The sequence below is a fragment of the Vipera berus genome, assembly GCF_964194415.1.
Source record: "Vipera berus genome assembly, chromosome: 3".
NCBI classification, from domain to species: Eukaryota; Metazoa; Chordata; class Lepidosauria; order Squamata; family Viperidae; genus Vipera; species Vipera berus.
The window spans coordinates 142,481,673-142,496,480 of NC_138204.1; the positions used below are offsets into that span (position 1 = coordinate 142,481,673).

At 39.4% G+C, this 14,808-nt stretch overlaps 1 protein-coding gene across 1 annotated transcript in view; it reads right to left on the minus strand.

The window, feature by feature from the left end:
- KDSR (3-ketodihydrosphingosine reductase) overlaps window positions 1–14,808 on the minus strand; it is a 30,799-nt gene that overhangs the window by 11,389 nt on the left and 4,602 nt on the right. Inside the window, exons 2-5 of the mRNA XM_081323476.1 lie at window positions 10,761–10,850; window positions 6,082–6,138; window positions 315–380; window positions 117–212 (exon numbers count right to left, since the gene is read on the minus strand). Coding sequence (XP_081179602.1) covers window positions 117–212; window positions 315–380; window positions 6,082–6,138; window positions 10,761–10,850 — 309 coding nt within the window. The remainder of the gene's footprint in view (window positions 1–116; window positions 213–314; window positions 381–6,081; window positions 6,139–10,760; window positions 10,851–14,808) is intronic.

Genomic DNA, 14,808 nt, shown 5'->3' on the forward strand with positions numbered 1-14,808 from the left:
CGTCTATAAGCTCCTTGAGAAGTTTTAATTTTTAATAACTTCACTTTCACACAAGATATAAATAATCAATTTAATGCAACAGAAAAGGGTTTAAGACTTAAGCTAGGATCACTTACCTCAAACCTATAGGTATCGATATCTTCAAATTTTCCATTTATTGATGTTCCAGCACAGTTAACAAGCATGTCAACAGGACCCAACTTTTCTTGAGCCTAAAATACATCGGTGTCACAAATTATATGCTACTATTTGAATAGAATATCTCTACCGTAAAATGAAAATATAAGCTTTATAAAAGCCAGCAGTTCCCTTACTTGTTTAAGCGACTTCTCCACATTTGCATAATCTTTGGAAACATCAAGAGAAATAGAATGCACAACCTATGTAAGAAAAAAATATGAATTATATGACTCCATTCAATTGAATGTAATGTAATGTTGAATGTAATTGATTTCATAATTTACAACTATTTTAAATTAGCATTTTACATGTTTTGAATTATTTCTACCTTCCCAAATGCCGTATTATGTAAGAAAGTACAGAATAATTACTTCTTACATAAAAACACTAATAAAATATATTTTACCCTTGTTTACCATATCTAAAATGTGACTTAAACAATATTTATTTGTTTGTTATTTTATTAGAGTTAATCCTGCCCTTATTACTTAACAGAGTAACAGAGTTGGAAGAGACGCTGGAGGTCTTCTAGTCCAATCCCCTGCTCAGGCAGGATACCCTATACCCTATACCATATATCAGCTATGCTGACTCAGGAATTCTGGGAGTTGAAGTCCATGAGTCATAAAAGAGCCGAGGTTGCCTACCCCTGCCCTATACCATTGCATACAAACACACAGGTATAGTATAGGTCAGGGTTGTCAAACAGCCAGCCCGTGGGCCAGACACGTCATCAGGAAACCGTGCCCACTCCATTGCCAGCAATGGAGAAAAAGCTCTGATACGTCGCATGACGTCATGCGACATCGCAAGTTTGACATGTCTGGTATAGGCGGTATCTGGCTCAAGAGCAGTAAATATGAGAGGGATCTTGGAGTCCTAGTGGACAATCACTTAAATATGAGCCAGCAGTGTGCTGCAGCTGCCAAAAAAGCCAAAACAGTCCTAGGTTGCATTAACAGAGGGATTATAATCAAGATCACATGAAGTGTTAATACCAATTTATAATGCCTTGATAAGACCACACTTGGAATATTGCATCCAGTTTTGGTCACCATGATGTAAAAAGATGCTGAGTGACAAAGATGATTAGGGGACTGGAGAGTAAGCCATATAAAGAATAGTTGTAGGAATTGGGTATGTCTAGTTTAATGAAAAGAAGGACGAGGGGGGGGGGTGACGTGATAGCAATCTTTAAATATCTAAGGGCTTGCCACAAAGAAGAGGGAGACAAGCTATTCTCCAAAGCACCTGAGGGCAGGACAAGAAGCAATGGATGGAAACTAATCAAGGAGAGAAGCAACTAGAACTAAGAAGAAATTTCCTGACAGTTAGAACAATTTATTGGTGGAATGACTTGCCTCCAGAAGTTGTGGGTGCTCCAACAGTGGAAGCTTTTCATAGGTAATAATCCTTCCGTCTCCTATTTCTCCCACAGCAACAACCCTGTGAGATGGCTTGGGTTGAGAGACAGTGATTGGCCCAAAGTCACCCAGCCAGTCTGCATGCCTGAGATGGTACTAGAACTCTCTCCTGGTTTCTAGGCAAGCACCTTAATCGATACTCTACACCAGTCATGGCAAACCTTTTAGACACTGAGTGCCCAAACTGCAACCCCAAACCCACTTATTTATCACAAAGTGCCAACACGGCAATTTAATCTGAATACTGAGGTTTTAGTTTAGAAAAAACAACTCATACATTAACATCTTTTGTTTTAAAAGAAAACCACAATAACAAAGCTTTCAATGATACAAACAACTTTTTATTGAAAGGTAAAAGTTTGCATTTGGCATGCTTTTGAACAATTAATGTGATTTTTGCTGTTGTATGCATGCTGATAATTTGTCTAACCTTGGCTCATACTTTAGTAAGTTTGAGAGCAATACATGCAGCACTCAGGTCATCTATTATTTTTATTTATTTTATTTTATTTTAATTCCATTTATATCCCGCCCTTCTTCGAAGACTCAGGGCGGCTTACAAGCTTAGCAGTAGCCTTCATTCTATGTATATGCCTGCTTCTTAGGGCTTTCACACACACCCCCAAGCGGCATTATTACAAAGTCAGCTTAATTGCCCCCAACAATCTGGGTCCTCATTTTACCTACCTCGGAAGGATGGAAGGCTGAGTCAACCTTGAGCCTGGTGGGATGCGAACCTGCACTAATTGCAGGCAGCTGGTGTTACTTAAGTCTGTTTCTGGTGTCAGATTTGATATACTTCAAAGCTGAAAACAGTGGGCTCTTTCCGGAGGCTTGTTTTGGCTAGGAAGGGGCTTGAGAAATGGCTTTTTCCTGCAAAAACTTAGCCAAAGAGTGAGGCGTGCGTGCGTGCGTGCCCAGAGAGGGCTTTGAGTGCCCCCTCTGGCACGCATGCCATAGGTTCACCACCACTGCTCTACACCAAACTGGCTTTCAAACAAACAGACTTTCAAGAAAACTATTTGTAGTTAGCAAATAACTATTTCCCCAGTGTGTCAATGATGAGTCACAAACATTAACATTAACAAAGATTCATGCCTTGAGCACTACTAAAACTAAGTTGACATCATCCTGAGGTCATCCCTCGTTTGAAAAATGGGCAAGTGTGGTAGCAAGCACAGATTTTGGCTAGTTATTAAGGCATTAGGTGAATGTCTAAGCTTTATTTTATCAGGACAAAGATTTCCTGCAGGATGCAACTATTGTGTCAATAAAAACTAGCAGTTTTGAGCAGTCTCCTGGAAACAGCTACTAGGGAAATGAATAGAAGGATATTATTATGTAGGGGGTCTTATGTATGGGCTTCCTATTAATTCACGGCTGACCATTGTGAGAATTTTGATTAGATAGGCTGACATGCCTGAGCTAGCTCATCTCTTTTCTTTATACAGTTAAATAACAAATTTAATGTCAAAATTGTCGTAAACCATTCAATACATTCTAAAAATCAAGAAGCCCAGCAAGGGGATTGTATTAATAGACAGCTATGAGTACTTAAATGTATAATTTTGTACAGTTTTCCAAAAGATTCTAATTAGAGAAAAATCCTTATTTTTAAAAGGATATCAGAAGGGAAAGAGAAAACTGTAACTTAACAACCTCCCCCCCAATACTGAACAAACATCTCAAATAAAACCCTGCTTTGAATGTACTATTAATAAACAGACAGCATTTTTAGATACATGATCAGAAGCCATTCCACATATATTTATACACAGGTGAAACTCAAAAATAAAGAATACTATTTGTAAATACTTTTACAACTGGATAGATGTAGGAGAAGAGTAGGCAGAGCTGGGGAGGGTGGAGTTTAGAGTCCTTGTGTTGTCACAAGAGATCCAAGTCCAGCCCCACCCTTAATTCCATTGACCCTTATCTATCACCAATTTAGTGCTGACCATTAGTCCACTTACATATTTACCTTTTATGTTTTCTCCCTTTTTCTTTATTCATCTTGGCATCCAAAACACATCGTTTCAAAGATCACCTACCCAGTACTTTACATACATATTTGGTTTATGCATCATTCTAAAACATAGTATGGATTGCCATATAGTGTAAACATAGCTACTGTGATTTGTTTAACAAACCAAAAATAAGGCAAATTGTGACTATTACAACGTAAAACCAACCAGCATGCGCTGCACGGATCATCTACAACAGAACTGGGCACTGTATGGCCCGCAGGCCACACCTGGCCCTCCGGCTGTCCCTGTCTGGCCTGCGGTGGCAAGTGGCAGATGGAGTAATTGTAGGTATTCTGGATCGAAAGCATGTTGTGATCGTGATTTAATTCCTTGTTAAGACACTTGCTGGTCTGTTTAAGCGAATTTAGTCACATTTAACGGCCCTTTCCAGATAGTGAACTCGTAAAGTACCTGGTTCATCTGAAATACCTTTATTTTGCATGTAGAAGAATATTACAGCAGAGAAGGTGTGGTCAGGTGAAGTCTGGACGGTACTTTAAGATCAAAAGACAGTAACAGGATTACTGTCCGCATGGCTTGTGTTCAGATGTCACAATGGAGGATGGAACACAAGGGAACAAGGAGAAGGGGGAAGCCCAACCCAGAAGGGGTGGATCCTAGTACAGCATCATGAGCAGGATAGGAAATACATGAATGCAGGGCTTTTTTTCTCATAGAACACTCAGAATGGAGTTCCGGCACCTTTTTTGGATGGAACCTTGTAGGGTAGGCAAGGTGGTTTGTATGACATGTGTGAGTTCCGGCACCTTTTTCTTTTACAAAAAAAGCACTGCATGAATGAATCAGTGAATAATGAAAAATAGCCATTCGGTGAGATCTAAGAGCCACGGATTCCCTGTTTCCCTTGAATTACTCTGCACTCATGTCGTCATCATCCAATATATGCTACTGTAGACTACTCTGCTGTACTTGTTGATTCTGCATACAAGGAATGTTAAGAATTAACTAACAAATACTTCTCCGATTTCAACACATTTATTTAATGGATATAAAGTAGCAAACTACAAAGATCTCTAAGGTTTTCAGCCACCTACACCAGAGATCCCCAACCTTTTGGGCACCAGGGACCGGTTCCATGGAGAGAGGTTTTTCCGTGAACCGGAGGGGGTGTGGTTTTGTGTGCTGACTGCATCCTGCGGATAGGGCTTTGCTTGTCTGTGAGGACCGGTTGCTGGCATGTCGTGGCCTGGTAATAGTCCATGGACCGGGGGTTGTGGACCCCTGTCCTACACTACTGACATGTGGTACTTATTATGGGTTATTCATTTCAGAGATAGATAGAACATAGTGTTGTGATTCAGGGTCAGCCTGTGGGTTCGGCAGTTGGGTCGGACGATTCAGCGGAGGAGGAGGGGGGTGTTGGAGAGCCTCCAGAGGATAGCCCTGAGGCTCCGCAGAGCCCTCAGCCAGGCCCCTCCCATCTGGTTACGACGCAGACCCAGCTGTGTGAGCCTGACAGCGTGGATGAAGATGACCCACAGCTGGCCCTGTTCAAGGACGCCCGACGCAGGAGGCAATCAGGAGTAAACAGAGGAAGGCAATGGGGCACCTCGGAAGGAAGCAGAGAGAAGCCACGCCTTGAACTGTTTAAAAGGGGAATGTGTGGGAGGGCTGGTTTGCTGAAGGCAACCATTTGAATAGCTCCTGTTTCATGGTTCGTGTCTCTGTTTGCTCTGTTTTATGTTAATAAATTTGGCAGGCTTAGTTCCAGCCTCTTGCCGTTTTGTAAAGGGGTTGTCCCTGCCTTTTCTGCAGGGCCGGTAGTAGGCTGGTACAGAACACATAGGCAAACCTATGGCAAATTTGGAATTGATTGTTTGAACTTTTTAGTCCCACCCAGTCTGCTGTTACCACCGCAGCCACGCCCACCCAATTGGCCATGCCCACCGGGCATCCGATGATACATAAGTGGGTCTGGGGCTGCAGTTTGGGCACTCGGTCTCTAAAAGGTTCGCCATCAATGACATAGGTTAACCTTCTACCATGAATATAATTATTCTGGGAACTCCCTATGCCTTAAAGACATTGACTGAAGGATGCAAATCCCATTAGTTTCAGAAAAGATAGTGCTGAGAACTTTTAGAAGTCTCTGTCAAAATAAACGTGTATTTCTACCTTCTGGCTGCTAGCATCATGGTGATATATATATAATTTAGGACTTCCTTTTCTTTAACAAACAAGCTTCGGATTACCTATGACATTATTTGCAAAGTACTTTAGTTTTATGACTCATGAGGAAACTATTACATCACATTTTATTTATAGCATTTGATAGGATAACAACACTTCATTTATTCTAAGTATGTGTGTGTGAGAAAAACGAGAGAGAGAGAGAGAGAGAGAGAGAGAGAGAGAGAGAGAGAGAGAGAGAGAGAGAGAGAGAGAGAGAGAGAGAGAGAGAATGAGAATTATTAAAAGTGGAAACTTACCTGCTTATCATTAACTGAAAATGTCTCAATTTCTTTCTTGGCCTCCAAGAGACGTTTCTGGAATTAAATAAGCACATCTTGGACTTTCTACTAAAATAATTATCTTAAAGTAAAGCATTTCTAAAATTATTTTAAAAATTACCATCTAGCACAGGGGTGTCAAACTGCTGGCCCTCGGGCCAGATGCGTCATAGGAAAACCACGCCCACCCCATTGCCGGCAATGGCAAAAAAGCTCTGATACGTTGTGTGACATCACGAGTTTGACATGTCTGATCTAGCATATCACTAATCTATATAGAAATCAATGTATTGCAAGTTCTATAACTATGTAACTTCTTTAGACAATTTGAACTAAATCAACCACTTAACCCCATTTTCAGAACTTTGACTTGAGTTGTGTCGATATACAAGTCCATCAGTGTATTCATTAGTTTCATTGTGTTATTTTTTTAAGATGTAATAGTTTACACTAGGGTAACCTTTACTCTTAACATCTCTACTTCCCAAGAAGCAAACAATCATTCTCATATAAGGCATCCACATGACATGTCATTCCAATGGCAATAGAAATGAAGGAAGTGGTAATCACCCCTTAATTGAAAGTCATTATCATATTATAACTCAGCCACATGTTCAATTTAAGAAGACACCTTCAGGGTGGGACAATGAACTTTGCAGAAGGCATGGTATGCTCTCAGCACCTCCTTAAGTCAAATGTTTTCCTGGGGTCATGTGGCTACTTTCTGACTCCAGGGAGAGATGCAGCTACTTTAAGCAATGATAAATAGTGAGATGTGCATGCTTTTACCCCTCCAAAGCACTTTTTAAATTTTGGTTCAGAAGCACTACACATCCCTAATTTATTAGTCTGTAAATGGCATAATGTCACCCACACATGTAAATCTGTTAAGGGCTGGAATTCTAGCCAATACTGTTTAAGATAAAAAAGTAATATAATATTGTAGCATCCGATAAATATCACTGCAAAGTTATTTCTGTATTTCATTTTAGTGGACATTTTTAACTTATCTATATTTCATTTTCAGCACTTTTAATGCTTTATTTATGCTTTTGTATTGTTGCTTGTTCCATTATTAGGTGTTTTCAATTAAAGTAGGTGTGCGATTCTTTGATTCAATCATAAAAAGCTGGAAGTTACAACTTACAAAATAAAAATTATAGTTTATAATATATAATGTACAGTAAGTACATAATACCGGAATCTACATAATGTTTTCAAGCCTATGAAACAACATACATACATATATATGTATATATATATGTGTGTGTATATGTATATGTTTATGTGTACATATATATGTATATATATATGTATACATATATATGTATATATATATATGTGTATATGTATATGTATATGTACATATATATATATATATACACACACACACATATATATGTGTCATATGTTAACTCTTAGATTACCTTGCTAGGCCCCAAACATGGGGCAAATCTTTATTTCCTGTTTTCAGCCTTATCTCAAAGGCCATCGAACAGGCTGTAGTCACACTGGACAGTTCATATATTTGTGTAAATTACTAACAAAGAATTTAGGGAGGCTGATATGCATTTCTGACTCATTAGTCTTCATCAGTCAGTCATACCCTTCTGAGATTCGAACCTGGGCTGCTTGCACGTTAGGCAGTGTTTTTACTTCTTGAGCCACAGGTTCTCTCTCGCTTTGTTAGCTTTTTGCAAGGGGAGAAATATGTGTCATATGTTAACTCTTAGATTACCTTGCTAGGCCCCAAACATGGGGCAAATCTTTATTTCCTGTTTTCAGCCTTATCTCAAAGGCCATCGAACAGGCTGTAGTCACACCGGACAGTTCATATATTTGTGTAAATTACTAACAAAGAATTTAGGGAGGCTGATATGCATTTCTGACTCATTAGTCTTCATCAGTCAGTCATACCCTTCTGAAATTCGAACCTGGGCTGTAAAAACACTGCCTAACGTGCAAGCAGCCCAGGTTCGAATCTCAGAAGGGTATGACTGACTGATGAAGACTAATGAGTCAGAAATGCATATCAGCCTCCCTAAATTCTTTGTTAGTAATTTACACACACACACACACACACACATATATATATATATATATATATATATATATATATATATATATATATATATATATGGAATATATATAACTGTTTCTTTAATGGAAGGACACAACTTCTATCCAAAAATGTGAGGCCTGATATTGGAGCACTAAACATGTGAGAGCTCCAGCTTCTTCCTAGACCTTTATTTCTAGTTGTTAATGAAAAGAATTGCAGCAAGATCAGCTGATATGAGTCTGAGGGAATCTTTGTTGAAGAGCTGGCCAAAAGGGCGCATTGCCTTGACAACTTCACCTGAGCTTGTTTCTGAGGTTTATTTCTGCCAATTTAGCAATAGCACCTAGACATGTACTGCTTCACAGTGCTTTACAGCCCTCTCTAAGCGGTTTACAGAGTCAGCCTATTGCCCCCAACAATCTAGATCAGGGGTGTCAAACTGCCGGCCCGCGGGCCGGACGCATCGCAACGAAACCGCGCCCACCCCATTGCCGGCAATGGGGAAAAAGCTCCAATATGTCGCGCGATGTCATGTGACGTGGCGAGTTTGACATGTCTGATCTAGATCCTCATTTTACCAACCTTGGAAAGGATGGAAGGCTGAGTCAACCTTGAGCCGGTGAGCCTCAAATTGCTGAACTGCTGCAGTCTGCAGAGGTAGCCTGTAGTACTGCATTTTAACCACTGCACCATCATGGTTCATAGCTCAGCTGCCTTGGTGTTGACTGAAATGAAGAAATGGATACTACATAAAACTGTTTTGGAGTTGTGTACACTTGAAAACTGGAGAACCAGTTAGGTACAGTGGTTAAAGTGCTGGCCCAGGAATCAGGAGACTGTGAGTTCTAGTCTATCCTAGGCATGAAAGCCAGCTTTGGGCCAGTCACTCTCTTAGCCTAACCCAACTCAGGAAGTTGTTGTGGGTAAAATAGGAGAAAGGAGTATTGTATATGCTCACTGCAATGAAGGCAGGACAAAAATCTTTTAATCAACTTGTACCAGGAGGTTTCATTCTGCAAGGGAAGATGCCATCTAAAGCCTTGGCTTTGGAACTGGTTGCAATGTTCCTTGATGACTTACTAGAGACTAGATGTACTTATTTTGCTGGCTCTATTCCATGGAGGCTGTTTCCTCATGCCACTGTTTAGTTTTATAGAACTGTGGGTAATTTCCAATAGGATTGTACACAATTTCTTTGAGTCTATGACTATATCGCTTCATGCTTTGTAGCACCCTGAATGAAGAAGTCTGTTTAGTATAGAAATGCTTCTATAGCAGTAAAGTGGCTGATTTCAAACCATTTCACCCCTAAGCTTTGTGGGGCTACAGTGAAAAATTGCAGTACAGACCTGCTGAATTCCACCAATAAAGACTTGCACATCTCCATATGCAAAACAGCAGTTTGAAAGTAGACTGGAACCAGGCACACATGAAAAAGTATACCAAAAGGAGAAAAAACACTTGCTTAGTGCCTTGTCCTACGGATTGCTGAGTTCCATGCACAAAAAAGTATAAGATATTGCTCCTTGTGCACTGAGAAACTATCCTATAAAAATAGGATGTTGGCTCTCTCTCCTCATAGTCCAATCCACAGATGTTATTTGAATGCCTGACGCTGAGGTGATCCTATTTTGATTTTCCTACATCTGATCCAAATTTACAAAAATAATGTCTCTACTGAAAAAATACTGGGAATGCCACAAATTCAGCTAGTTTGCTTTCACTAAATTTAATTTCAATTTTTTTCAATGGGATTTAGTCAAGGCCCTCAGTGCTTGATTTTGAATCCCAGAATGCATTTAATTAATCAATCAACTTGTACCAGGAGGTTTCATTCCGCAAGGGAAGATGCCATCTAAAGCCTTGGCTTTGGAACTGGTTGCAATGTTCCTTGATGACTTACTAGAGACTAGATGTCCTTATTCTGCTGGCTCTATTCCATTTTTTATTTTTATTTTTTATTTTAATTCCATTTATATCCCGCCCTTCTCCGAAGACTCAGGGCGGCTTACAAGCTTAGCAGTAGCCTTCATTCTATGTATATGCCTGCTTATTAGGGCTTTCACACACACCCCAAGCGGCATTATTACAAAGTCAGCTTAATTGCCCCCAACAATCTGGGTCCTCATTTTACCTACCTCGGAAGGATGGAAGGCTGAGTCAACCTTGAGCCTGGTGGGATGCGAACCTGCACTAATTGCAGGCAGCTGGTGTTACTTAAGGAGGCACTGTTTAGTTTTATAGAACTGTGGGTAATTTCCAATAGGATTGTACACAATTTCTTTGAGTCTATGAGTATATCGCTTCATGCTTTGTAGCACCCTGAATGAAGAAGTCTGTTTAGTTTAGAAATGCTTCTATAGCAGTAAAGTGGCTGATTTCAAACCATTTCACCCCTAAGCTTTGTGGGGCTACAGTGAAAATTGCAGTAGAGACCTGCTGAATTCCACCAATAAAGACTTGCACATCTCCATATGCAAAACAGCAGTTTCACAGTAGAATTTAATTAAACAGTGACTTATATTCATTGTTGTATAATAACCTGTAATTAGCTTAAAACATGATAATTATTAAATAAACAAACTTAAAAATTTACCTCGTTTCTTGCAATCAGTGTCACGAAAGCACCCTGCTTGAAGCATTCAATAGCAATGCTTTTCCCAATGCCACTGGAACCTCCAGTTACCTTTAAGTAAAGGAGATATGGATTAAAGTCATGAAGTTAGTAAATTGTCATTGTACAGCTCTTAGAGGTGCTCCACCTCCTGCTTTGCTGGCTCTGTAGGCAGAACTGCGAAGTTCTCTTCTCTGTCAGAGAAGAGAATTTCGCAGTTCTGCCTAGAGCCACCAAAGCTATAGCTGAATGGGCAGGTGAGGGGGGGGAACCTTCCCCACTTGTTCCACGGCCGCTTTCGGCCAAGCCTCATTGCAGCAGCATTGGGTGCGCAAGGCGGCAAAAAGCCATGTCACACAGAAACCAGCCGTTTGCCACCTCCTGCCCAATGCCACTGCTGAGGCTGCGGAATAAACCGGGCGGCGGTAAAAACCCTGTTCCTTACCTCTGCCCGGCTTGTTCTGCGGCCTCATGGCAGTGGCATTGGGTGCAACGTGCGGGGCGGCAAATGGCTGCGGCCGGCAGCAAACAGCCATATTGCACCGAAACCAGCCATTTGCCGCCTCGCACGTTGCACCCAATGCCACTATCATGAGGCCACAGAAGAAGCTGGGTGGAGGTAAGGAACTGGTATACCAGATCCCCCCTCCCCCATCGGCTTCGCCTCATCACAGAGGCCGTTTGTGTAGGCCCTTAAGTAGGGCTTACTTTCGGGGGAGGGCTTATATTAGGCCCGCCCCCCAAAAATCAGCTGGGCTTATTTTAGGGGACAGGCTTACTTTTGGGGAAATGCAGAAGTGATCTACTACATCTAGTTTTTCTCCAGATATAATTTTTTCTTTCTTTGGTGAATTTATTAAACAAAACCTGGCCCTGTTCACCGCCCTGAGTCCTTTGGGAGAAGGGCGGTATAAAAATTCAATAAAACAAAACTAAAACTAAACTCTTTTTCCGGTTATTTTTAAGTCAAATGGTTCTCCTGCTTTGTGCCGCTCTTGTATGTGTCTTTGTAGCTATTCTGTGTCTTGTAATAAGAGAACAACATTATCTGCAAATCTTAAGTGATTTAAATATTTTTATTTAAATATTTAAATTGGGTTTTTATTTCATCTTTTGCCCAGTCTAGTCTGCAGATCCTCTCCAAGTCATTAAGGTTTCGAGGCTGATTTTTGGCAGCTCGAACCTTCAGCTCCCTTCCACAGATTTTCTATGGGATTAAGGTCTGGAGACTGGCTAGGACACTCCAGGACCTTAATGTGCTTCTTCTTGAGCGACCTTTGTTGCCTTGGCCATGTGTTTTGGATCATTGTCATGCTGGAATACCCATCCATAACCCATTTTCAATGCTGCATGGCAATAGTCTTATAGCCCAGAGGTCCCCAAGCTTTTGGGCACCAGGGACTGGTTCTGTGGAAAGGTTTTTCCGCGAACTGGAGGGTGCGTGGTTTTGTGTGCTGCCTGCAACTCACAGATGAGGCTTTGCTTGTTTGTGCAGACCAGTTGCTGGCATGCCACGGCCCAGTACTGGGGACCCCTATTATAGCCCATTCCAGTCTTGTGTAGGTCTACAATCTTGTCCCTGACATCCTTGGACAGCTCTTTAGTCTTGGCCATGGTGGAAGGTTTGGAATCTGATTTGATTGCTTCTGTGGACAGGTGTCTTTTATACAGGTATCAAGCTGAGATTAGGAGCACTCACTTTAAAAGAGTGCTCCTAATCTCCGCTCGTTACCTGTATAAAAGACAACTGGGAGCCAGAAATCTTGCTGACTGATAGGGGATCAAATACTTATTTCACTCATTAAAATGCAAATCAATTTATAACTTTTTTGAAATGCGTTTTTCTGGATTTTTTAATTGTTATTCTGTCTCTCACTGTTAAAATAAACTTGCCATTAAAATTATAGACTGATCAATTTTTTTGTCAGTGGGCAAACATACAAAATCAGCAGGGGGTCAAATACTTTTCCCCCTCACTGTAACTGTTTGTTCATTTTGGTCTGTAATGTTCATCTCTTCCAAATCTTGCAACAAAGCAAAGCAATTTGATAGATTAATCTCAGAATTGTTGTTCTCTTAACAGTTTATCACTCTTTATTTTTGTTTTTTTGTGAGGCCTTTATCATTTTCATATGTTTGACATTTATACATTCTTTTTTGGGGTGCATCATGTAATATAATTTTTAGTTTCTCTTTAATTCATGGGTTCAATTATATTCTTAAGAGCCAGTACATTGTCATTATATTTGTATGTGCCATCCAGGTCACCCGTTTGACATACCTAACAGCTGATCTACAAACAGCCAAAATGGCTAATGACTGTGTGCATTTTGTTTCCCCCTCTTTATTTTTCTTTCTGCTCCAACCTTCTTATATATATTCTCTTTGCCCAAGATAACAGCCAATGCATTTGATGAAATTGACTATAATCCATAATATATAGTATCTTTTTGAGGTATCAGAATACTTGTTTTGCAGCAAAAGACTACCATATTTTTAAAAAATTAGAATTACATATGATTTTATTTTTTTAAAAAAAATTACTTTTGATTTTAAAGTAGTGATTTTATTGATTAAAACATAAATTCAGTTGCATTTTACACCAGTTGAATATTTTTAGAGTTTAATTAAACTGATGCTTTTGGGAGCTTTTTGAAAATGAAAAATTAGCGTATTTATCTAGCATTATCTATTAACATTGGAATGAAGAAAAGGATGGAAGCATGTAATAGATGGTAAAAGAGAAGGATACTTCTTTAGGGGGGGTTCTAGAGCTAGTAGTAGAAAGTATTACATTTCTTTAAATTCTTGCTTTTATCTTTTTTTAAAATTAACACTAAGTTCAAAAGAAAAAAAATGTAATTCATCAAGGTCAAAATTATCTCTCACAGTAAAATGCTAAATGTAATAGATTTCAGGATAAAACTTCTTGAAACATAGTCCTAATATTGTATATTGACTTTAGAAGTAAATCAGTATTCATTGATGGTTCTAAACAAATAGGAAACAATGGTTTTTAAAATGTAGTCAGTCAACAATAGTTGAAGCTGAAATATCTTTTAAAAATCACACGATAATATTTTACCAACCAAAAGATGGATTAAGATAGTATTTTTGGTTCAAGGTAAGTTCAAGTCTATTAATATAATAGCTTACTAATTATAAATATTCTAAAAGTAGGAAACAACTGGACATGTTTTACTTCCTGTGGCATGCCTATCTTCCTGCTGACATACATCCTGTCTGAGATTATTTTTTTTTAATTCTAGTGTCACTAAGTGCCTTTAATAATGCATTTTCAAGTATTATTACTTTGAAATTCTGCTGCCTGTTAATTTTACTATTCCTGAGAATGGAGAGAGACAGTAAAGGCTACATTTTTTCCCGTTAAAATCTTACCACCAGAATTTTCGGAAACTCTGTAATCTGCCTTCTTCATTTATTATATTTATTGTGATTGGCATCACCAAGATTACAAACAGAAGCACAAAATCAAACAACACGGGAGAATACATCAGTCTTGGTCAGAGACTAGAAGTGACAAATAAGCTTCATACTTTTTGCCAGGATGTTTTGTTCAGAATGGGATAAATGAATGTCATCCAAGATTTCCTGCATAGAGAGCAACAGAGAAACTTGATACGTCCCCACAAGGGATATATACTGGAGTAAAGGGATATTTTTATAATGTCCCCACAGAGGGTAGTACATCCATCTTGGCCCAGTGAAGGCCTGATGAAATTTCCGAAGTGGAAGGGAGGAAAGATAGGATGATGACAAACATCTTATTTGAGAAAAAAAATCCATAGACTGTGATATTGGATATTAGACTAGTTTGGAAATTAATATACAAGATTCAACAAGAAGTACCTATTACCTTTAAGTGACAAAAGTTAAAGGCAAATAGCATGCCCATCAGGTCCACCATTTGATTGTCTCAAAGGCATATTTGTTGTGCAAATTCAAAAATCAGAGAAATTCTTAGTTCCTGACATGGCTGAGAAATGTGTTGTGATTTATCTTTAAATGT